General features: G+C 39.5%; 1 protein-coding gene across 4 annotated transcripts in view; it reads left to right on the top strand.

Annotated features, from left to right (window-relative positions):
* The first annotated feature begins 5,647 nt into the window (after positions 1 to 5,647).
* rbm33a (RNA binding motif protein 33a) overlaps positions 5,648 to 25,304 on the top strand; it is a 29,753-nt gene continuing 10,096 nt past the window's right edge. For 2 of the 4 annotated variants that reach the window (XM_053342240.1, XM_053342244.1), the window contains exons 1-14: positions 5,648 to 5,820; positions 11,168 to 11,246; positions 11,340 to 11,388; positions 11,816 to 11,889; positions 12,016 to 12,331; positions 14,221 to 14,379; positions 14,690 to 14,858; positions 14,986 to 15,215; positions 16,521 to 16,842; positions 20,066 to 20,127; positions 22,916 to 23,045; positions 23,468 to 23,832; positions 24,474 to 24,734; positions 24,940 to 25,245. In XM_053342240.1, the coding sequence (XP_053198215.1) occupies positions 5,802 to 5,820; positions 11,168 to 11,246; positions 11,340 to 11,388; positions 11,816 to 11,889; positions 12,016 to 12,331; positions 14,221 to 14,379; positions 14,690 to 14,858; positions 14,986 to 15,215; positions 16,521 to 16,842; positions 20,066 to 20,127; positions 22,916 to 23,045; positions 23,468 to 23,832; positions 24,474 to 24,734; positions 24,940 to 25,245 (2,541 nt within the window). In that variant the 5' untranslated portion in view covers positions 5,648 to 5,801. The remainder of the gene's footprint in view (positions 5,821 to 11,167; positions 11,247 to 11,339; positions 11,389 to 11,815; positions 11,890 to 12,015; positions 12,332 to 14,220; positions 14,380 to 14,689; positions 14,859 to 14,985; positions 15,216 to 16,520; positions 16,843 to 20,065; positions 20,128 to 22,915; positions 23,046 to 23,467; positions 23,833 to 24,473; positions 24,735 to 24,939; positions 25,246 to 25,304) is intronic. The other 2 variants (XM_053342241.1, XM_053342243.1) reach the window with 2 other exon arrangements.

The raw sequence follows: 25,304 nt of genomic DNA, 5'->3' as shown, positions 1-25,304 counted from the left end.
GATGTGATTTTTGAATTTTGAACGTCTCTCATCTCTCATTGTCACATACATTGAGCTGGTTTGTGACAATGTTTTTTGTTTTTTTGTTTTGTCTCACATTTTATACATTGGGCAATTAGCCAAGAAAATAATTGGCAGATTAATCAATTGTTATTGATTAGTTGTAGTGCAAATGTGAATACTACCCAAGTCTTTGTCTACTTGTGTGGGTGAGTAGTATGAACGCCAATTTCTGTGTTTATGTTACATGTATATTCTTCTTTATCAAATAGATTTTCTGTGCATGAGATACTATGAATGGAGGCTCAAATCCCTGACTAGTGTACTGTGAAAGAAATGTGATTCAAACACCAGTCTCCCATGTGGGATTGAACCAGACACCCACAAACAAAAACAAATCTTCCTATTGGAGTATGTTAAGCTAATAGTGCTTGGGTACGGCCACATGGTAACACATTTGTTTTACTTCCCATCAATGCAAAAACTGCTACAACTTGGACACTAAATCAGTCTCAGAATGTCTCAGACAGGGTAAGTCTGCAGCTAAACACAATACACAATGAATTGGAAAAATTGACTGATTACATTTCTGTCACTCACAAAACAATCTATTGCAGGCCTTACAGCTCCAGTATCACTTTCTCAAGATGAATTGACAGCAAAAACTGATTGTCTCACACAAAGCAACTTCCAAGTTGCTATTAAAATTATGTCAAAGTCTACACAAGGCGTAGTCTACACAAGGCGTACAGACAAGTTTGTTGTAAAGAACCTCTGTCCTTTGGATGGAAAATAACAAGTATTCTCTCCTTCAGCTCTGCACCCTTTAATTTGCATTGTTATGGAAAACCACTGGATTTGGATAGGGCACAGAATCATTGAGGTCACCATAATAGAGTGTGACAGCTCCCCTTTTCACATCTATTTGGAAGTAAAATCAAAATTCCTGGGAAAGTGAATCCAGGGAGCATAGAAATATCTTATACAGCTTTGGAAACAGCTGTTTAGAGTGAATATTTAATAGGGTGTGGAATAGATATTGATATGAGTTGCACCTGCATTCATTTCAAAAAGATAAACTGGACACATGTGCTTATGCATGTACGCACTGCATGAAAAATGTCTGAGTTTGGCTGAAGGGCTGAAGGCGGAAACATCAGGCTTTTATCAAGTTAAGTTCATGTCATAAAAGAAGCACATTTTTCATTTTTGTTATATGTTGTATTATAATAAATAACACAGTATAATTATTTTATTTCATGCAAAAGTTAGGATTTTATGATAAGATGAAGATATTCATTTGATATATGGATTGATGGATTGAATTTCAATGACACGTGTCATTTCTTGTAGACTATCACAAATATTGGTCTGATCACCTGGAATGTAGCTCTTACTTGTATGTTGTCCCACAGATGCAGCTCATGACACACAAGGACGTGTCAGGGAGCTAGAATCACATTTCTTTAAAAGAGAAAACATTTGCCAACTCAACATCTTGTCTATTTAATCCTCACAGTCCATTACAATTCACAGACTGTCTTTCACTAGGAAAGTCCCTTTACGCTTTCTCAAATTAAAAATCTCACGGCTGATCCCCTCCATCGCCCTGGCTTTCAGATATTGACCTTGTGGTGCTACAAAATAGCTTCTTCCTCACTGCGGGATCCCATAATGAGCCAATACAATGAGGCTTCAGTTCACTGCTCACCTCTCTTTGGTGTCTCTCGGGGTCTTTGTTGACGTTTGTCAGCCCAGGAGGAATTTGGGGGTTACGATTCTGCTGTAGTCTAGGTGTAGACTCAGACAACAACTTTGACTCCCAGACTTAAGCGCAAGAGAGGAAAAAAGGAAAAATTTGGTCAGAGATAAAAAGGCTTTGACCTTACAGGGAAGAAAAATCAAAGGGGCGACTTGAATGAAGATTAAGCACTATTTTGAATTTCAGCCAAAATGAACAAGATTTGAAAAGGGCAAGCATTTTCACATGTGCCATGTTTGAGGTAACACCAAAATTGGAAACCAACAATGGTCGTATTTTTAAACTTTGACCAATTTTCAAGGTCTGATGGATGCAATAGTACATTGTGCCAATAAACCTCCATCCAGTGGGGAAGAAAGAGTTATAACTGGTGAGAGTGAGTTAAGTTCTGGCCTTGCAGATGTGTCATGCTCATGTCACCTCCTGACAGTTCATCTGACTGCTGAGCTGATCAGGAAACCCCTTCCAAATACAATCTACAGTATATTTAATCTATGAACCGTGAAAGGTACCAGTCAATTCTGCATGACGGTGACGAAACCCCCAAGATAATACTGTGCAGCTGAATACACATGAAAATGGAACCAGCCTATATGTCACCTTAATGTTTTAATTGTGTGCACATCTTATCAAAATCAGTATTTTATCTGCATAATATAAAATATCAGTTTAAATCTATTATTCTGTAAGGTAACTGAACATTTTATCCATGCACACTAATAAACTAATAAACTCTCTGAGACATTCTTAAAGTTGGAAGGTCTCCTATGCAGTCTTTGTGTCCTCATTATGTACTGTCATTCTATTTTACAGGTCACTAAGCCAATGGATTCATTTGTAATGAATCAATGTCAATGAAGTTATCATTCTATTCTATTCACCTTCTTGTATAAGAACGCTAATATATAATATATAATATGGCCTTTTTAATTTTCTTGTATAAATGAAGGTAATAATTGACCTTGTGGTGCTTGTATAAAAGAAGGTAATAAGACATTCTTGGGCCACCATAGGTCTACTAGATTTTTAGATCTTAAAAGTACCTGGGTCAGAGGTCAGCGCCTTGATTAACTAGGGGCAACCGTTGCATCGGTCACATAGGTGCCAAATGAGGAAGAGGGCACCAAATGAGTGTGACATGTTTTTTTTTTTATTACCAACAGATCTGTTTGTGTACGGCTTTTGCTAATACACACTTATTCTACTTACTGTTATTTTTCCTCTCCTTTCCCCCATAGACTTGTTTTCATCTGCTTTGATTTTTGAAACCTTACTGGTCAGTCAGTTTTGCCTGAAAGCCACCAAACTGCTACGTCAGCCCTTTCCACCAAACACTCAGTGAATGGTGCCTTGACATACACTTGCCTATTTTTTGGAAGACTGGGAGGACTTTATCTGCCGGGCTGGAGGTACTTCTGTTGCACTTTTGGGGGGGTTCCACTCTAAAATCTTGCCTAGGGTGCCAATACCCCATTATTCATTAAGATTAAAGAGTAGTAATTAAATGCTACGTTGATGGAATGGTATATAGCCTAGTCATAGAGCATGTTACAAATAGTTTACATTAGCATACATAAGTTGTTGGTTGAATGTTGAATATCCTGCTACAATGTGCAATACTGGTAAATACTAGTCAATGCTGGGGAGTAACTAGTTACATGTAACAACGTTACGTAATTTAATTACAAAATAAATTCAACTGCACTCTGTTATAGTTATTGAGAAAAATGTGTAATTAAATTACAGTGACTTATGAAAATGTTGATGATTACAAAGGTTTTTACATCTGAAGTCAGACCTTTAAGATCTTGCTCAGGAGGGGGGTTTTCCCCCCATTTTTTAATATTTAACATGTTACTGAATACCTACTCTATAGTACTGTGCAAAAGTTTTAGGCCATCACCATCATACAAACAGAAAATACAGGAAATATGTACACAAAATTTAAGATTACATTAAATTAAATTAAATATTATTATTAATTGAGGCTCCATTCAATTTAGGTTTAAGAGAGCCAGGTCCCTGCTATTGCTCCAGTGTAAGGTGGAGTGTGAAGTCTGAATACTTACACATTTTAGCCTATAGAAGCTGTTTTCATTCGTGTTTTATTATTTTATTATAGCATTGCTAAGACAACAAATCCAATGGTGGCCTAAGACTTGTCAGAGAGGACTGTGTGTCTTCGGCCCCCATTATCTGTAAATAGCAGGAAAATCTGTCAAATTCAGTTAAAAACCGTCATTTCCACATCATCTTTTTCAGCTGACACACCTCAAAGTCCCTCATCACTTTGCTTATAGTCTGCAGATATACAGACTGTGCAAAAGTCTTAGGCCACCAATGCTATAATGACCATATATCATTATTTCGCAGTCTCATTAATAGAATACAACCAGAAAATACAGGAAATGTGTATGTAGTATTAAAAAAACTGAAAAAAGAAAAAAGAAAACAGTTTCTATTGGCTAAAGTGGCAAGTATTTAGTGTTACCTCCCTTTACACTTGAGCATTGCAATATCAGGAACCTGGCTCTCTTAAACCTAAATGGAATGGAACTTTAATTATTAATAATAATTGATAATTAATGTTAAATTTTGTGTACATAGTTTCTGTATTTTCTGTTTGTATGGTGGTGTTGGCCTAAGACTTTTGCAAAGTAGTGTATATTTTTACTGTTTTTAATTCTTTGAAATCTATAATTTTTTAATATTTTGTAAATAAATCATGATGTGGGCTTATTTGGAGCACACATTGGTTTAAATTGTGTTGCAGTACCAATTAAGCCCATGCCAGACTTTTGACTTTTTTCATAAAATATCTTTATTTTATATTCCAAAATCTACATGAACTAATGAATAGGCTATATTTTCCAAATGAGAGATAAATCTTGCTTTTAAAGAAATGATCTCCCTTATAAATCATGTCAGTATCCATGAAAAATACCTGAACTTAGATTTGGTGGGATTAATGGGTACATTTAGGCTACCGTAACAGCTGAAAACATTTGTTAGAAAAGTAATCAAAGAGTAATCAAATGAAATAAGTGACATTACTTTGTTTAGTAATTGAAATAGTTACATTACTTATTATATTTGAAATAAGGTAACAAGTAATCCATAACCTTCTACGTTTCCAAAGTAACCTTCCCAACCCTGCTTATCTTACAGTCAGGGTACATGAGTGTGGAAATAATAATGAATGTATTGAATGTATAGGTCATGCAAACATAATCTATCCTACTGTATAATACAGCATTTCCCATTAGTTATATACAGTGTGGCGGCCCACCATAGTCTAATTTGCAGTTTAGTTATTTGAAGAAACACAACATGAACTTGAAACAATGTAGAAATAGATGTTTGGTGAAAAATCTCAAAATTTAACATATTTTATATTCTCCTAAGTAATGAACTAGTTGAACTTGGATAATCACTTCTGCTTTCTTTGTTTCAGAGCTGAAATATGGGCATTTGTCTTTTGTGATGGTTTGTTTGGAACATTTATAAACTGGTAAAATTGATGTATTTATTATAGATATCACCTCTTAATTGTGTTGTTCTTCCTTAATGTTGCTCTTAGAGTGCACCAGAATGATGCATTTGGCTTAAAAATGTTCAAATTTTTCTTCCAGGGGAGCCTGACCCCCTGTCCCCTGAGTCAGACTGAATTCCAACCATCATAGTCTTTCAAAATGATGTGGGTCTGCCATTATATTGATGCTTGTAATCACCTGCATGCATGGCACATTCATAATATCCAGACGGTGTTGTCTCCTTCACACTTCACGCAGCTCGCTCTGCTGCAGCTCACCGAGGGGGGGAGCTGCTGTTCCCCACCCACAATGCACCACTGCTGCCAAACACAGCTCTGCCATGTTCGTGCTCTAAAGTGGTGGATGAAAATCGTTGCTGCATCGAAGCGTCCACCTTTTTCCCCCCTTTACAAATCTCACGTTTAGCATCGTCAAAAATGGCGAAATACTGAAGATTGAATGCAGCCTGCGGTTTAGTAGACTGTAAGCGGGACGCGCCTTGCACCATGTCAGCCAACGCTCAGGGTAAGTCATGTCAACAGCTTGTTTTTCTTCGACAATGCTAAGTGAGCTAACACAAATAGCAACACGGCTGCAGTGATGGTGAGGGTAGGCCGCAGTATGGAGTATGTAGGCTACTATATTAGCTGCATCTTGAACAAACACTTGCCACTCGTGGTTGTAAACACACGTCGGGTTACGCTAATTGCATCGTTAGCACTTAATTTCTCAGGCTAAATTTAGCGCATTGAGGTTGTTAGCAGCAGGTTAGCCACCGAGCTAACTGGTGGAAAACGTTTTTTACAATATAATTATTAATCTTAAGTGATGCATGCGTCCTGTTTGCTACATCTTAACGTGTTAAATTTGCTTTAAATGGAGCTGCAAAGTGAAGTATGGGTCTTAAACGAGTCTGGTGTTTTTTCGGGCTGAAATGTAACATTAGCCGCAACATTAGCTGATAAATGCTAACGTGGAGTCATACGAGACAAACACGCATTTCGGTAACATTAGTCGACTGCTTTAGTTTACTCACTTACACATACGCTGGTGGTTTTATATTTCCAGTATTGGACCTCAGCAGGTAATAACTGCTTGGGTAAGTGTTTAAAAAGGGGGTCACCAGTACATGACGCAGTTTACGCGGTGTTTTTATACCACATTTGTGTTGCTGTTGCATCAACACTGAGCTGCAATGGACATTACATGATGCATGCCATGTCATTTATAACCTCAGTTTAAGGCGTTAATAAGTGATAAGTCGTTCATAAGTGTCACACAGCAGGGGCATATCATTCAATCAATTAATGGTGGCTTATATTGTTAAGAATTGATAAATGCCAGTAAGAAGTGCCACATTAGTCAAATCAATATTTATTTGAAAGCACATTTAAAAATAGCCTCAGTTGACCAAAGTGCTGTACAGTTATTAAAATACAATATAACCATATACACAAATATAATAATAAATAACAACAATAAAAGGAATAGTAAGAACTCGATTTAGAATGCCAAGGACAAAAGATGGGTTTTCAGCAGTGTTTTAAAGTGCTCAACAGACTGTGCAGCTCTAACCTGGAAAGGTAGGCTGGTCTACATCTTTGGGGCCATCACTGAGAAGGCTCTGTCCCCACAAGTAGAGAGCCTGGACTGAGGTACTGCCAGGAGCAGCTGGTTTGACAACCTAAGTGCCCTAGTAGTACTGTGAGGCTGTACAAGCTCTGATAAATAAGATGGTGCCAGACCATTTAAACACTTAAAACCAAAATTACAGCTGAACATGGGTGACATACTGCTTATGAGGGCCATAAATTAGTAGAGTGGTAGCAGCATACCAAAAGCCAACAGTGGCATACCAACCAGAATCTGCAAATGCTGCCAGTACAAGAATGGCATTTCTATGAACTGCTTTTCAATCTCTGTGCTCCTGCAATATTTATGTCCAATGGTAGCTTTTCCCTTGATCTAATTCCAGTGCAGTATTAACTCTTTGACTCACCTGCATTCTGGGGACTTGTGGATGTTTAAAAAATCCATTGGCCAAGCATATTTTTTTACCAACTAAAATAATAAATTTGCTTTTTTGTGTCACATTTACATTTGTTTCAGTACATTTGATTGAGATAAAAGGGTGTTATGTTGAAAACAATGTCGCCACACAAAGTTACTTAATTAACAGCAAGTGACAGTTGAGTGGAGAGCTGTAATGTCGTAGTTGATGTCCTGTACTGTTGACAGTGCTTCAAAACTAGGAGCGCTTGTGACGGTCTGTGGCAGACACTCATTCACCTCTGCTCCTAGAGTTTTGCAGCACTGTTTAGATGCACTTATAAACATACACGGTGTGCGTGTCTACACTGAATTGGAAAAAACATGAGTGACTTCCTTCGAGCTATCATGCCAGATATTTTATTACATGATTATTTTGGTACTAACATTTACCCACCGGTGTTTTGGATAGCCTTCCCAGATTTAGTCGCCCAACGGAAAATCTACCCGCACTTGGTGCTCGGCGAGTGTTGATTTTGGACTCTTTTCCACTGCTATATTTATCTGTGACTGATTACCCCCTGGATACAAGTGACTGTTAAATGTCTTTTGATATTTCCTGAATTTACTCGTGAATACTGCCTGTATAGTCAATTAAAAACCCATTGAGGGCTACATTTGGGGGAGTTTTTGGAACAGGGAAGCTGTTCTGTTATATTGCAATGATAAGGGGCCATTCAAAAGAGCTGCATGTGAAGATTTTGAAATTGTAGACAAACCTTTTTAGATTAAATTCTAACCAGATGAGCTGATCTTAAAGCTACAACAGCCTGCTTTTGGCCAAATTGTGCCAAGGACTGAGGAGTTCCACAAACTCAAAGTTCCTTTTTTGTGCATTGCTGTTGGCTTTCCACAACATCTTAAGAATTGTGAAGATTAGTCTAATGAACTGATAGCAGATTTTTAAAGATAACAGCTAGGACATACAAAATAACAGACATGACATAACAATAATACATAAATCACCATTCCACAAACAAGGAATATGCTGTTGTTTTGTGGTGCAAAACAGACGGAAATATTCACAAAAGTAGTACTACTACTAGGGCTGGGTATTGTCAATGATTTCCTGAATCGATTCAATTCCGATTCACAGGGTCCCGATTCGATTTTCGATTCGGTCCGATCCAATCCAATTCTCGATTCAAATCAATTCAATATCGATTCAATTTTATGTTCCCAGAGTTTCTGTTTTGTAAGTCAGACAATATTTTTAACACGCAATCATGTGTGGACACCAAATTCTTCAAGAGTAAAGTTAAATCATGAGTCTGATCCAACACTGGGATCTTATTGATAACAAAATAAAACATTTATTTCAATCAAATGCTTTCATTAAATGTATTAATTACTAGGGGTGTGGTGAGATCTCGTGGCACGAGACTAAAGCGTTAAGATATTTCTCGTTGAAGTGAATACTGTCTCACGAAGCTATAATTAAGGGGCGCACAAAAAAAAAGACGATTGTTTTTTTTATCGCTCATTTGAACGTCATGTCTTCTTTTTATAATGTCGTGTGGATCGTTAACCTTGTTGCTACCTGCTGAGAAGATCTCAGTCAGAAGTAGGAGATTAGGAGAGGAGCAGGAGCAGGTTTACTTCAGGTCTACACTGAAAGCCTGAAGTAGGAGGAGCAGGGAATCTAGCGCAGCTATGGAAGCCTAATGATGTGAAAAGTAAAATGAGTCACACGACCAAATTATAACACATAATTTATAAGAATGTTGTTGTATATTTATGTGATATAGGATTTGTGCAATTTACTTGCATTTGTGTCTTTATTTATGTTATAATTTGTGATAATTGGATTCTTTATTAATTTATATTTATATATTAGAATTGTTTCTACTCTTTATAATTTACTTTTTGGTATTTGTGATTGTATCTATCTTTTGTATTTAAAATGATCCATTTATAAAATGTCTATCTATATGGGGAAACCAGTGCTGCATACTGTGTATGGTAATTATATATTTAGAAAGTAGAACTGAAGTGATTCATTTCAAAATGCACCTGCATTATTTCCATTTTGTGAATGTCATATTTCCTCATTGAAGTTTTCTTAAAAATATAGTTAAAATCTTGTGAACCCAATATCGTGTCTCGTCTCGTGAGCTGAGTGTATCGTCACACCCCTATTAATTACTAATTAAACCTATATACAAGCATGTAAGCTACAATTATTCACTAATAGTTAGAGTTCTGTTCTTCTTAACCTACATAAGGGATAGGTCTGTAGTTTGGGTTAGGCCTAAATATTGATTAGTCAGGTGTACCATTACACAGCTATGCTCTTGCTGTTTATTTTTGAGCACTCTCTTTCAGGGCCAGCTGAGGAAGAAGGTGGGGGTGGGGGGTCCTTTCAATCTTTCACTTTTGGTCTGCCAGTGCATGGCAAGGTTAAAATTGTGCCCAAAACAAGTGAGCCATGGCCATGTCAAGTTTCTTGTTGTTGCAGCTGTGATGTTGGCTGTGTTGTTGGTGGTTAATGCTGACAGTTTATTCTCATCTAAACCCCCAAACTTCAAATGCCTCGCAGAGGGCTTCATTCATGTTGTACACTGTATGCTTTTCTGGGCTGAAAAGCTAGACTGAAGGCATTTTGATTCAAGTTCCCAGTCAAATGTGATGAAGTGTGCTGTCAAATACATGTACGGGTTATGACCTCCACTGACTACATGTTGGTTGTTAAAGCATGCCTCCAACACAAGCACTTTAATTTCTTCTCAAACTTTATTGTACACGTTGGTGATGGCTTTTTGAGAGATATATTTTCTTCCAAGCAGCTCATATTAAGCTCCAATGTGACCATCTCACAGAAAGCCTTTGTACTGTGATACTGCCCAAGCCTGGCAGGGAGACTTTTTAAAATGGATTGCATGTGGCACATTGGTTGAGTTGACATTGAATTTGTCATCAGCTGATGGTCAAACAGCAGCAAGTACTGTGGCAGATGCTGTAATCATAAGGTCTCGTTGAAAACAAAGTTTAATTATCAGACACAGCGACATTAGAGGTGCACAGATACAACTTTTTTCTTGCCAACATTATTCTGATACCTGAATTCAGGTATCTGCTGATACAGAGTAAAGATCTGATACCAGTGCTTTCTTTTTCTCCAAATATAAAAGTCTGTATACTTCAGTGCGTGGAAGTCTTTCAGACCATTTTTGTGTCATATAACATTATGCCAAGGATTTCTGAGTCAGCAGTCCCCTGTATTTGAATGAGTATAACTGATTACAGAAACATTGAATTCCTGTAGAGACTGTATTTAATGAGGATCAATCACTTCATTGCTGATATTCTCTCTGCATAATGTCAGGATTAGTGCTGATGCTGACCTTGCATATCTAATCAATGGGCAACATTATTACATATTTTAAACCTATAAAACATCATCCAGCCCAAAATAAAACTTTTTAAATACAATACCTTTTCAAGTCCCATCAGCCACGGCAAACCATGTGAAAGATGTATTCACCAGTTTCTGCTGCGTACAATGGTACACATGGTATGGCTTCACTATGAAGAACATATTTAGAACATATAAGTGTTGCACTCGGGTCAGTGTTATGGGTCACTCGTTTGTGAGTCTGACAGCAGTGACACTACAGGGTAACCACGGTTACCATGATACCTTGGCTCAACTGACTAGCATACACTTGTGCTCAAGATTCATTGTTCCACATGACGGAGTCAGTGGATCATTGAACTATTTTGACTGTAATTGTTGGGGTCACAGTGAGAATGCTTCATATGACTGCGTATCAACCTATGAGGATTTTATATGTTATATGCTTTATATGCTTTTCTGTTGCAGATTATGACTTTGACGAGTATGACAAACCTGGGATTGAGCGGTCACGCAGGAGAAGGGGTGAAGATGACGACCTGGAGAGGTAAATCATATATATAATAATTTGTAAACAGACACACTGCACTGTTATCAGACTCTGTTAACCTTTTTATTTGTTGTCTTTTCTCCTTAAAAGTGATTTGGGAGAGGATTTGTTAGAGGAGGATTGGCTGTCAAGTAAAAAGGTAAGATAAAACAACATCTCTTGGAATCTTCCATCTTCATTTACTTTGATTTTATTCTGCTTGCCAAAATGCACTTGGCTTGTCAGTGTGGTTCCTCTGCCTACATGCAGGAAACGCAAAATAATATCCAAAGCATTGGGTTTTAGTGTTGATGGAACATTTAGAAAATACAAGTGGACAGTGTAGCAGGTGGCTCCTCCACAGGGGGAACTGTTGATGTGAACCAGGAGGAAGTACAGTGGACAAAAAAGAACTGTGTTGACCTGCCCAGATTGCCTTCACCACATGGGAATTAAGCATCATTCGGGGTTGGAGGTGGTCCCCTGCCCCCACGCCTCACACACACACAAACACACACACACACAGAAGAGAAAGAGCACAACATGTTAGTTAATAGAACAAAATGTTTCTTTATGTTTGTTTTTAGAATCCCTCTGAAGTGTCAGATGAAGAGCTGAATGATGACCTTCTGCAGAGTGACGATGAAGATCAAAATATGACGTAAGCAGTGTCGAATGTTTTAGTTGTAATGCTGACAAAGCTAAGCACAAATATTTGCGTATCCTCCAGTCATATGTAATTTCTGTTTACAGAGAAGTCTAATGTGTTGTTTGTTTGTTTGTTCAGTGGTCAGGATGTGAGCCTTAATGCCACATACAGCTTGGGCACATCCTATGCCCAGCAGGACTACTCGCAGGAAGCAGACTACACAGATGACGTTGTGAACCTGGGTGCAGAGGGCTGTGAAGAAGGGGATGTAGAGGAGGAGGAGGGGTACCAGCAAGAGGGCGAACAGGAGTACACCGAGGAATACAGCCAGGACAACACAGAGCAGCCTGAGGATCAAATGGATTACACTGGAGATGTAGCTGAGGGTGATGATGGCTACCAGGATGAAGTGCTAGACATCCAAATCAATGAGCCAATAGACGGTGAATTTCAAGTGAGTTTTCACATTAGTGTACTCACATGTAAAAGCCTGCAAATACACGCACAAGCACCCACACACACACACACACACACACACACTCACTCTTTTATCTGTCTAACTCTATTGTAACCAAGAGATAATGTCAGTTTTCTTGCCTCTATAAGGGGACAGTGAGGATTGAAAATCTATTGAGGTAAGGGAGATGTAGGATGGTGTTTTGGGGGCAGGAGAGGATTAGATTCATTATCGCTCCCTGCCAGTTAATTTCTCCATCTTGCTGACAAAGTTTGTGTTGACAGCTTGTTTGGCGTAAGGTAACGCTCTGCTGTCGCCTCCAAATCCCAGTGCCATTGTGACCTTGGGCCCTGTATCTTTGGGGGAGTAAGAAGCTGCTTTGTGTCGGGGAGATTTGCTGCCAATCGGCGGAGGTTAATGTGGGGGGCTTTTATCTCGCACTTTAGACTGGATCTGATAAAGTCTCATGCAGGTGAAAAGATTATTGACCTTCCTGAGGACACCCTATACAGTTTTCTAATGATTGATGTGAGTTTCTCTTTTATTTGTTTCCCTTCCCTCTTAACCCAGACTAAGAGGATCAAAGATAAGGCCTGATCCATGTGCAAATGTCCGTTATGGTCCATTTACCAAGGTGTGATGGTGGTTGGCACCTGACAGAGATATATTAGCCCACCTTTTTTTTCCAAACAAAGATAAGATGTTGACCTTCTTACTGAGGGGGCGCAGCAAAACTGGCTACCTATTTTGGATTTCGGGATGTGACTGCAGGTGTGGATGTGTATTCTCCTTATATGTAATAACAATTTACAAGGTCACTAAACTGCCTGACCTTGACATTTTGCTGGCTATGGTATTCATTCAGTACAATTTTGAACACTTTAAAGGATTAAGCTGTTGTGTTCCCCTGGGGCAGCCTGTCCATCCATCTGATTTGGTGAGAGCGTTTTTTTCTTTTTTCTTTTCTGCATTAATATGTGCTGCTGTTTGGCAGGCTAATGGAGCGCAACACCAAACACCATTGTGTGACCTACAGTCTGACCTTATTCAGCGATGAATTTTTGTCAGACAGTGTTATGCAGATAGCACGTTTGAATCGGCAGCTAGCGCCGTACCAGTTATGCGGTGCTCGTATCTTATTGGTTGCTGCTGTGACTTCGGGATGTGGATTTGGATTTGGTTCAACTGAAATTTTGTTGTGAGTTGTAAAAACTGATTTGTCATCTCGCAGATTGTTTGTGTCGGTGTGATGTTTTTTTTTTTTGGCATGAAATCATGAACTTACAGTGCGGCCAATAAAGGAGTGATTTGCAAGGAGTCAGTCAATGATATTTTCACCATCATTGAACCGGGGTGGAGTGTTTTTATCTATGCCTGCATTTCTGTGTATCATGTCAAACATTTACATCTCATTGAATTTCAAATGCTGTCAGGAATAGTAATGAAGCCTTGCTCCCACTGTTATGGTAATTTGCAATGAGGAGGGAGGGGGGGGGGGTTACATGGTGCCTCCCCAAAATCTTCTCCATAACATTTTGATGTTTGCCTTTATTCTCTGTATGATTATTATTATTATTATTGTTTTTTTTTTATTTCAGTTTTTAAAAACAAGGCCAGTGTGTCATCATTAAGCTCTCTAATTTATATTAGCCAACCAAAGAAAAATTAGTTAAAACCTACATCTCTATTTCATAAAATTGACTATTGGATGTCAGTTTTACTCTTCCATGTGTTTCTTACGCTTTTATATATTATCCATACATGCAAGCATTGATTTGGGTTCATTTTCCAGCAGTGGCCAAAATACACTCTGCTATCGCCAATTGTTTTCAGAGCGCTGTAAACACTGAACTAATCAATACACATTATCTTTGTGATCTTTAAAGGATGATGAATACCAAACCTCCTATGCTGATGAGCCACTGGATGAACATGGAGTCCAACAGAGGGAGGCCCCCGAGGAGGATGAGGGGGGAGAGGAGCAGCAGCAGGAAGAGGAGGAGGAAGACACCGCCGGGGGCTCTCGGGTCTTTGACACAGACGAGGTATGCTGAGACCGTTTGTTACTTTACATTCCTACATTTATTTCAGAATTTGCTGATAAATCAACAAATCTAACAAGGGAGCTTCAGCGGAATAATTTTTAACTCTTCATCATTGTTTAGTTTTTGAACATAAAAGTCTCAGTAGCGACATGGCAGTTTTGTTTTTCTTTGAATGTAAGGTTCAACAGACACAACAACACTATCTTTTTAGGACATTTTGTTCTGCAATGCAAACCATGAACACGAGTGAGTAAAATGTCATGGGGAAGAATGGCAGACTTTAGTTTATAATACATAAACTTGTCCTCAGGTTGAAAATGAAACTGTGCCTGAAGAAGAAACAAAGGAGGAATCAGATGAAGAGGAAGAGGAAGATGAAGAGTCTGGCCGCATACGGTTCAAATCGGAGAGAAAGGATGGCGCTGTTGTGCGGTTGGGTGACGCAGGCACTAAAAGAAGGAACATCCCTGACACACTAGGTATACTTTATTCTCGTTGGACAAATGAACCTGAGTGAATCCACAAATATTTCCTGACTTCATTTCTCAAGATTTTCCAAATATTTAATGTACGTCTGCTCTGTTTTCATGTTTCACCGGCCTTCAGAACTGTCAGAGAAGGCTAAGCAGGATCTGCTAGAGTTCGAGGAGCAGGAACGGCAGAAGAGACAAAACCGTTATGGAGGCCGAGGGAGAGGAGGAGGAGGAGGAGGAGGGGGGCGAGGAGGCAGAGGAAGAGGATACTTCCCTTGTTATGGAATGCCAGATTTTAAAGGAGGAAACAGAGGAAGAATGCATGACCAGAGGATCCCTCTCATGGGAAACATGGGCATGCAGGTAAAACACTGTACAGTGATGCACCTAAAAACACCTTTTGAGGGGATAAGTGATAAGATTATTTGAGATGGGTTGACTCTGTGACTTACTGTATTTGTCACAGGTACAATAAGGCTGGGTCTAGAAGTACTTAAGTACTTTTGTTCACTCTAAGACCTCTAAAAGCTTACCAAAGCCTAGAAAAAACCGTGCCTACAAAAGTGAAAACACTCCTGCTTCCTCTTATCAATGTTGATATATGGATTATAGCAAATGATTTGGCAGTAGTATATTCAGACAGTATTATACAAAATTCAATTTGTTCTTTGCGGAGGATTTAGTTTCTTGTGGACTTTTATTATTAGGTATCACACCAAGCATTTAATCCTTTGATTTATCACTAGCCTAAATAAAAAGAACTGGTGATGGTAACACAGTGGAAGGTTTAACCGGGCCTGCACTAGATTTAGACTTGCATCCGGTTAATCATATTGTGACAGAAAGCAACTGAATTTTTTTTGTGTTATTACTGATCCCATCACTGAGTGAAATCATGCAAGTGCACAGAACACACAAGTATTAAAGATAAATAAAACACTGATATACTACAGAGATTGTTCTTATGGCTGTATGACATTTCATTCCAGCTATCCAACTTTTTAATTGCTCTAATGATATGTCGAAGCTGTAAAATTTAAAACAAAGCATCAACATTGGAAATGGAAATGTAATGGCAGATGGACAAAATGCCAACACCAGAAACATTCTGCTGACTGTTGTTAATGAGTTTGCACTTTCTTTCGTTTTTTACAAACTTACTGTATGCTCAACCACTGGCTTGTTTGTTTGTTAATTTTTTTGTTTGTTTGTTTGTGTGGTAGTTTTAACAGATAGGGTGGCCAATTATAAAGGACTCATTTAAAAGATTATCTAACAATTATTTTTCAGTTGCTAATCAGTTTGCACATTCTTAGTTTCTTTCGCCAGACAGCATGAATGGTGTTGACTAATTTACTTGTTAATTCCTCAACAAAAATAAATGCTGATAATAGTAATAATGAATTAAGCTGGTATTAATTAGTTTTTAATGGCTGAAGGATATATTATGATCCTACTAATGTTTCTTTATTATGTAACTTCTAAGAAATCGTGTACTTTTAATATTCATGGGAGCACTAAATTACTTAAAGGTACCATCTTCAATCTTGCTCGTGAATTGACTTATTAGTTTGTCAAGTCATGTCAGAATATTCCCAGAAAGCAATGTGTTTTGACAGGTTGTTTTGGTTTTCCCTCCTCTCCGTTTCCCCATCTCTTTCCAATTAGCAGCCATCCTCCCGAATGCCTCTTCCTCATCAGCCTCATCAGCAGCAACTGCATTCCCAGCAGCACCACCCTTCACGGCCAAGAGGACCTCCTCCCTTCCAAGAGCACGGGCGCCCGCTGGCCCAGCAGCCCCTCCAACCCCTCATTCCCCCACACATGGCTCACCGCTCACCACCGATGCGGCCCCAGATGGAGCCACCGTCACGAATCATGAGCTCCCCGCCACCCAACTTCCCTCAGCATCACCAACAGCAGCCTCCACAGCCCAAAAACATCCATATAAACCCCCATTTTAGAGGCCCTGCCACATCCTCTGTACAAGGTAGGTTAATCCAATATTATTGAAGTGCTTTGTATTAGACTTTATAAGATTTCATTTCTATGTCTTCAAAAGCATTGGCCCTCATTTCCAGTGTCTATCTGGTTTCACCATTGTGGTGCATGATTAATAGTATTAAAGAGGTCATATTATGCTCCTTTCCCAGTTTCATAGTTTCATTATCATGGTCAATTTACAAACATTAACATGCTTTTATGGTCAAAAAGCTCCAAGTTACAGCTGTGCAAGCCATGGATACAGCTACTCAGTCTCACTGAAATGAGCTGTCTTGGGTCCTGCCTCCCCTTCCAAAAAGCCCACACTGTTGTGATTGGCCAGCTGCTCAGAGCATATCAGAAATGTTACGCCCCTTACCACAACTGGAGTTCAGCTCCTGAGGCAGGCTGAAATGCTAAAAACACTGCTGTTGCTCGATGCTACAGTATCAATGGTGTTGTATCAGCCGAACTATGCTGTCACTTTTTTTTTGGAAAGTCAGATGTGGGGTATTCATATTGTAAATAAGCGCATCAGACCATATCAAATAATAATAATAATAATATCTAAAACTACACTATAAGCTTGACCAGTTAAATGCCCTTTTGATCAGTATCCTAAGCTAATGTTAATGTGATGTTCTTTTGTTAAAATGGAGGACAATAGCAAGCAGAGCCGTCCTGAGCTGACAGTGACAAATGTACAACCTCGTTTGGCTGCATATTATTCAGCACACTCACCTTGGCATGAATTAATTAATTGATTTGAACGGATTGTGGGTCATTTAAAGTTTGAACTTGATATTTTCAGAAAGTGACAGCCCTAAATCCTACACATCTGCCTAGCATGTTCGACCCAGAGTCTGATCCTGAAACCCCAGTAGAACAACCTGATATACTTGGACCACCTTCACAACCAACACTTTTCTAACCACCATCAAATCTGCTGTCGTTTTTTAGTTAGCTTCAAATGAGCATTAAGTCCTGTTGATACCAACCGAGGTTGGAAAACAGTCTGACAAAAATTGGTTAGCACAAATGTAGTGATTGCTAACTTCAGCTGGGATTTTGCAAAAAAAAACCAAAACAAAAATAACTACTCAGCTCTTCTGTCCTCTGAGGCCAGGAGCCGGTGTAGCAATTTGTGCTTGTCTTTACAGTTAGCAAATACAGCATTTCATGTGTTTGGCTCTTAGCATAGACGTATTGACTTTGCTCCCCGTCCGAAAATAACCATGGCTACCCTTGTCTGAAAATAGTAGTTAGAGAAACAAAGATGCGGGGGCGGTTACAAATTCAAAGTCCCAAGTGATGTAAGAGGGGGGCATCAAATCTGAGTGGCTTGTTGAATCATAGAAGTTCAGAGCAAGCAGCCCACACCAAACTGACTGAGTGATCTTATTTCACAGTTTGTGTGTTAGTCAGCTCACCAGAGACCCAAATGCATACACACAACTACTAAGAAGGGGGAGTTTTTCATAATATGGCCCCTTTCAAACTGATTTTGCAATCTCATTTAGAAAAGTTGACAATTCTGCCACCTGTGCATTCGCAAGGGATATGTTTCATCAAACTAAGCTAATTATACCAAATTAATTATATCCACCAGTTGCCTCAACAAATGACAAGACTAAGTTACACCACATGATGAATTGCACACAGGCAGCATGTGACAAAGACAAGAGACTATAGAAATGTGCTCACACCAAGAAAAAGGTCACAACTGTTGTGTAAACTTTGAATTCAAAGATGACGTCTAAGCACGTAATTTATAAGCAGTGTTTCACTGTAGTTGCTACTAATAATTTTAACAGTTACATTATCTGTGTACATGGAACACATTTGCAGAATTACAGCTTTGCATCTCAGTAATGAAATAGTGGATAATTATAGAAGGATCTTAAAAATAATTGGTTTTTTTTAGTGATTAAAGATCCAAAGAGTGACTATGCTGTGATTTTTACTATTTAAGTCAAGCAGTTGGTTATAAAAAGCGTAAAAGACACATTAGTTACCATTTTTGTCTGTGTAAAGATAATATGAATGAAGAAAATACAATTAACAACTTAATTTCAAAATAATTTCTCGAAGATTTTGTCTTGAAGGGAATTTTTGAACATGCAGCTCGTTCCTTTGTTTACTTTCATTGTCAGACACGTATAATAACATTTTGAGCCTGCCTGTGGCAAAAACAAGCACGTTTAGAGAATGTACTTTGATGGGCACAATTCCCCCCAAGGATTACATTGCAGCCTGTTTTGTGGCTGCTGGCTGAAGTGCTCTCGCTCAATACTGGACCAATTTCCAAAAAATGTTGTCACCATAAGTCACTTTGACCAGAAATGATGGGAAAATAGGGTCCAGGTTGAAAATTGCACAAGTTTCCCTTTAATGTGTGAGAAAGTTGTGATTTTTCATTTATCCAGAATCATGCGGCACTAGTTCACCAGCAATGATGGCTCGTAGTTATCCTTACACTGTTCTGAAAGGTGTCTGGATTAGATGCCATTTTGTTGTTTGGTTGAATGACAAGTGTATAGCTCTCTCAGCCAGTAATGGGTTTATTCTACTCTTTTTTTTCTTTTTCTGGCGGCATCACCATTTCATTCCCTGAGATGGGTTTATCTGGCCTGTCTGTCCAGGCCAAGATTGAAATTTTGTTTGCAAAGCTGTGTGTGTGTGTGTAAGTGCACATTCTGGGGGTTTTTCTCCTGAGAGGAAGACGTATTCTGGAAGATCAGGGATTGCCTCTGGTTATGATGATGCGTTATGTGCATGTGTTTGTATGTATGTCTGTATTTTTTTTTTTACATATTTATTTAAGTGATAGATTCCAATTGAATGTTTTCCAGTTGCACAAGTTGACTGTAACTCCTATGTTGATGCCAGCAATATTAAAATCCATTTTAATGAATTACTTGGTGCCAAATGTTGTCAAACAGCAAATGTCTTATTCAATTTTTATTTGTTGAATTTGGCATGGTATCCTCATCTATTTAATATTTTCCTGAGCTTCTGGGTCTGTGCCAAGCTGTGTAAAGATGTGAGGAACAATTTTGAGATAAAATGTAACATGTATGCTTGTATAACAGCCTTTAGCATTGAAGTGTCTTATGGTCCCCTCCCTTTCTACTATCACCACCCTCTCTCTGCCGACTGCCCCTCATTTTAATTTTCTAACCCTCCCCCCTCTATCCCCCCTTTCTTTTGCTCTCTCCCTCTCATTGCAGTGCCCTTGATGCCTCCTGCTCAGAGCCAGCCCAGACCTGCTGTGGGTCCTCAGAGGTTCCCTGTGAGTAGCAGCTGCTCCTCTCCTTCCCTTTCACCTCACTTTCTCTCCCTCTCCACACGGTTGGCGTCCTTTTTTGTGAGAGCAATATCATTATGGCAATTAGACTGCCTGCCCCAGCCAAATACTGTTAAAGCAAATCTGTAAACACTGATATCAGCCTGACTGCACAACTGGAAATATGTGATAGGGGCTTTAGGCAGTAGACTTTTGGAGGTCGGGGCTGCAGTGGCGGGACTTAGTTTGCAACTCTTCATGGATGGGCTGGGGCTCAGACTAGCCAACTTCGCACATAATGGAATTGTGAAACCAGGATATACTGCCAGTTAAAATTCACTTTCCACAAGTTTGTGTCCCAAAGGCACGGAGACCTTTTTTTGAACGGTATTTGAGTTAATGAAACGCGGTGGTAGTTTCATGAGGTTGGGGTGAGCCTCCTGCCTTTTTGCACCACATATTTCCAAACCTGAATTTCACGTCAGAGAGAAGGGATCTTAAGTCAGTGATTTCCTGTAAGAAAAGGTCCTTTATTTCACTCACAAAGAACCCATCCAAGAGATGACAGAAATGCCTTTAAAGTAATTACTGTATGTAGGGAAATGGCTTGCCAGCAAGTCAGCCAAAGTGCCTTAACTTACTCCGTCCTTTAGTTAATGATGCCCAGGCATCAGGTGGCGTTGGTACTGACTGACATCTTCCTGGAAAGTGCATTTTATATGGATTTATGCAAATTACATTGGAAAATAGCTGCATCCAATTGCATTCATGTGGATTCACATTCCTGCTGCCAAATGAGCCAGGCTTTAATATAAGAGTCCATCTTTGTCCAAAAAAAAAAAAAACTGTATTTTTATTGAATTCTTTGTTATTTGGCAACTCCTCTTCCCTGCTTTCTGTGATTGTGCTAGATAGTGATAGAATGGCAGCATGGAGTTATTTAGCTTCTTATCAGACAGCGGAGGTGGGGATGGAAGGGTATGCAGACAACTGGGTTGATGATCAGCATAGTGTTGGATTCCCCAGCTGTCAATTGCGTTTAGGCTGCCGTTGCCAAGGACACAATTTGAAATGCAGGTGACATACCAGCCGGCAACATTCCATTTACCACTGGGCACCTGATTACTCGTGATTATCATACATTATCATCCCATCAAATTTAATTGTTAAAAGACCGGGCGAATGGGGGGTCATAGCCTCTAGTATTATTGCATTAAATTTTTGCTGGTGGAGACTGGTTTTGAAATATTAATTTCAACTGCAATTACAGTTATTAAAATATTTCATCAGTTTAGGTAATGATATTCTGTTTAACTACAAAATATATCAACTGCGGCTACAACTAATGATGATTTTTATTTATTGAGTAATCTGCTAATTATTTTCTCGATCAAGAAATTGGTTGATAAAATAATAATTAAATAGTGAAAAAATGGCAAATCACAATTTCACAGAGCATGATATATTCAAATAGTTCGTTTTGTCTGACCAACTATCTAAAAACGCCAAAATATTTATTTGGATTACAGAAGACTTTGAAAGGAGTAGGTAAAATCAGAGATTTATTTGTAGAGGGGTGGTTAAAAAATACAGAAAGTGTTACTGTTTAAATTCCTTATGATGGATTTATCATTCAAGTTTCATCATTGATGGCACAATTTGAAAATGTCGTCAGTGTGAGCTGTACTAGCACTCCATATCTTTTTGAAATCTTGTATTTCTTTTGGTACATTAACACAAAATACCTCCATGACAACATTTAAATCAATCACAGCTCATTAACTGTCATCTTTTGTCAACAGTCCTTTGTTCTGAAAACATCTCTCTAAATTCAAATTTCCATTCTTCATTAAATACTTTAACATTTCACCTCTCTTCATTATGTGTACCTTGGTTATCCCTTCACTGGTGTGAGCTCTGCATCAGTTACATATTGAACAGCCAACAGCCTGTTTATCAGGGATTAGAAGTGAGAGGATGAGTAGTTATTTGAGAGGTATTAAATGGACACCAGAGTCCTCATTGTGAAAAACCTGCCTGCCTGACCTTTTAGAACAGTATGATATTGCCCCCATTGTGATACCCTGTCTTTGTAAGCCCCTTTGATTAACTTTCTGTTTAGCACATTTTTGGGACTCTGGCCTTCTGGCTTTCTAACACCTCTCCTCTCTAAATACCGCCACACAGCAGTGGAATAAAGATGGATTAAGCCTTGATAGCATCTTAAGTAATTTACAATAGGCTTGAAGGAGGCAAGCAGCCCATTTGTGGAAGTGCCACGTGTTGAATAGCAGGTTAATTTTTCAACAGAGATGGATGTTTAAAAGAATAAAGGAGACAGTTATGAGGGGGATTCGAATTCCAAGGAGGGATTAAAGGGTTGTTATCTAGTTTTCCTTGGAAGATAGATGGGGAGTTGCGTGCATGCAATGAGTAGAAAGCTGTCTAACATACGAAGTGGTTGAAACAAAGATGAGGGCACTTATCCCCTCCTGAAATACCCTTTCCTTGTTAGAGACGGACTTTTGGAGGGTTTATCAACAAAGCCCCAAGTAGCATTAATGCAGGTTTGCTCACAAATTCATGCTGAAGGGTTTCTTTAATATTGGCATGCATGTTGATGTTTACAAGTCAAGATTCTGTGTCTATTTAATGACCCTAGCCCTTCAATTACAAGCCCTCCCTGCCTGATGCAATGCTCCACAACAAATTCCCATTTTTCATTAGTTTAATTTGTTTGTGATTATTGAGCTCCCAATATGGCCTATAATTCATGAGTTTTGTGTTTTCCCAGGGACCGGGAGACTTCCATCAGCACATGCCGGGTAATTTTGGTCAGCCCCAGCGGCCCCCTCATCACATGGAGCCCTTTCGGAACCAGCCACCTCAAGGCCCCCAGGATAGAGAGCCCCTCTTTATGGGAGGTGAGTTCCACACCCAGCCTTGACGAGGGTTACAAAGCTCTCTTAGCATATTTAACCCTATTCGACATCACCTCTGGCAGTATACCTACAGGGTATGCTTCTAGCTTCTGCTGCTGCTCTATTAGCAATACTCATGTTAAATGCATGTGTGTATATATACATCTGAATGAGTTGTGGAAAACTGCATTAAACATATATATTTCTGATTTGTAATTCCCGGTATTAATGCAAAATTTAAATAGAAATGCAGCCCATTCAGTTGTTTACCCTTTCACCTTGATAGAGTTGTCTGTTTTCGTTTCCCTTGCTGTAACACTATACATCTGGAGAGGGAGTTACTGATGTATTGAAATTGGCTCACAAGGCGAAAAATTGACATCTTTGTTGTGGTGTTGTTGTTTGGTCTTCTTTTGCGGGCACAGAGCGCACAGAGTCAACACGGTTTCCAGGGCAGCACATGTTTGATCACCAGGGCCCCAACACTCTGATGAACAGCGGCAATAACCTCCACCAACAGCAGCTGCCTGGCCCTGGCCAAATGGGCTTTGGCCCACCAGGACCGGCCTTCAACCAGCCGGGCCAGGGCCCACTAGGACTGTTTCCAAGAGAACCCCCAAGACCCAACCTCCCTCACCACCAAGGTCACCAGGGGATGGTCGGCATGAATCAACAAGGTGGCCCCCCCAACCAGCCCCGGCCCTTCATGGGCCCTCGACAGCCGTTTGGGCAGGAGGGTAATCTTTTCCACCCTCCACAAGTCCAATTTGGGATGCAGGTACGACTAAGAGTAAGTGATTTTTATAATCAATAGGTGTCTGTGTATTTGTTTGTTGTACATAAATATTGTCAGTTGTTTCTGTATTTCTTCCCGTATTGATCTTGAATTTGCTCGGTAAATATATTAATTTGATCCTCTTTTTTTTTAAACATCCTCAATCCTGCTACTTACAATTCTTTTAAAACTGTCTGGTAAACCGTTCACATGCTTTTCTCTGAGATAGTTTTACGAATTTCATTGGCTTTGTTCTAGATTATTAAAATGTTGTGGTAAGAGAAATTACTGTACTAGAGTGCTGTACACATGAATAGACTAGACTAGTTGTCATATTAACTGCAAGTGAAGCGTTCAGGAAAAAGACTTGTGTCTGTTTGGTACCTCTACATTTTGTCATGAGACATGGACAAGAGCTCCCTCTAGTGATCGAATCACTATTGTAGTACTACTCAATGTATTCATGAGGACACCAATTGGAGCTTAATTACATGCAGAGCATTTCCTGAATGTTAAGAAAAGCATTTATAAGAACAAAAATCATTGCTTTAAAATGAAATAGAAAGCAGATGGGCATGTAGCATGATATGAGACACTAAGCTCTGAATCTCCTGGTTTTCTCATGTTGTATTTTGTCTTCTTTCTCTGATATTCAGGGCTTAATGCATGGTCCTCCCGTCTCCCAGCTTCAGCATCATGACCCCATGCCATCCCATCAGCCCATGCACCAGCAGCCGCACCATCATAGGCAGGACTTATCCCATCATCAGCAGCAACAGCTAAATCTCAATGAGCCTCGCCCCATGATGCACCATGGGCAGAATCCCTTCCATCAACAGGCGCATGGTAGCCCCAGGCATATGACTCCCCGCCCTCAGAACCCCCAACAGCGCAACATGTCCAACAGGCAAAGGATGGTGAGACATTAACATATTAGCTCATCTATTTTCTTCTCAAACTGATGAAAGGCGGCTGGAAAGGGGTGCATATTTACACTAAGAACAGTATTCTGTCAGTATCGTTCCTCAGTAAACAAAACAAAGCTTGATAGAAAATGGATAGAATGAAATATATACTATGGTAAGACTGAATGTAAATGTCTATATTTTACCCTTTCTACAGAACACACCTGTTTCCAAGCAAATGCAGATCCTTCCTCAGCGCAACAGCAATCTACGGGAGCTCCCCGTAGCACCTGGCAACACAACTATGAACAGTGCCCGCCCCGCCGCCTCTCCTGCCGCCAACCTCAGGCCTGTTGCCAAGGCAACACAGGGGGTGCGTCCCGTGCAGAACACTCAGCCGGTGTTTGACGGTGGCAGAGGAAGAGGCCAAGTTGTTGCCGAGACTTCTTTACAGCCTGGGGGAGCAGGCAGGACAGTGGTTCGCAAGGAAATCCCAAGCACACCGTCCGGCGATGCACGACAGGTCAGCTTTTTAACACTTATATATAAATAAATAAACAAGAATAAAGGTTGACATACTGT

The sequence above is a fragment of the Scomber japonicus genome, chromosome 21 (genome assembly GCF_027409825.1).
Source record: "Scomber japonicus isolate fScoJap1 chromosome 21, fScoJap1.pri, whole genome shotgun sequence".
NCBI classification, from domain to species: domain Eukaryota; kingdom Metazoa; phylum Chordata; class Actinopteri; order Scombriformes; family Scombridae; genus Scomber; species Scomber japonicus.
Note: the sequence above shows the minus strand (reverse complement) of the source record. Positions and strands in the feature narration are given on the sequence as shown.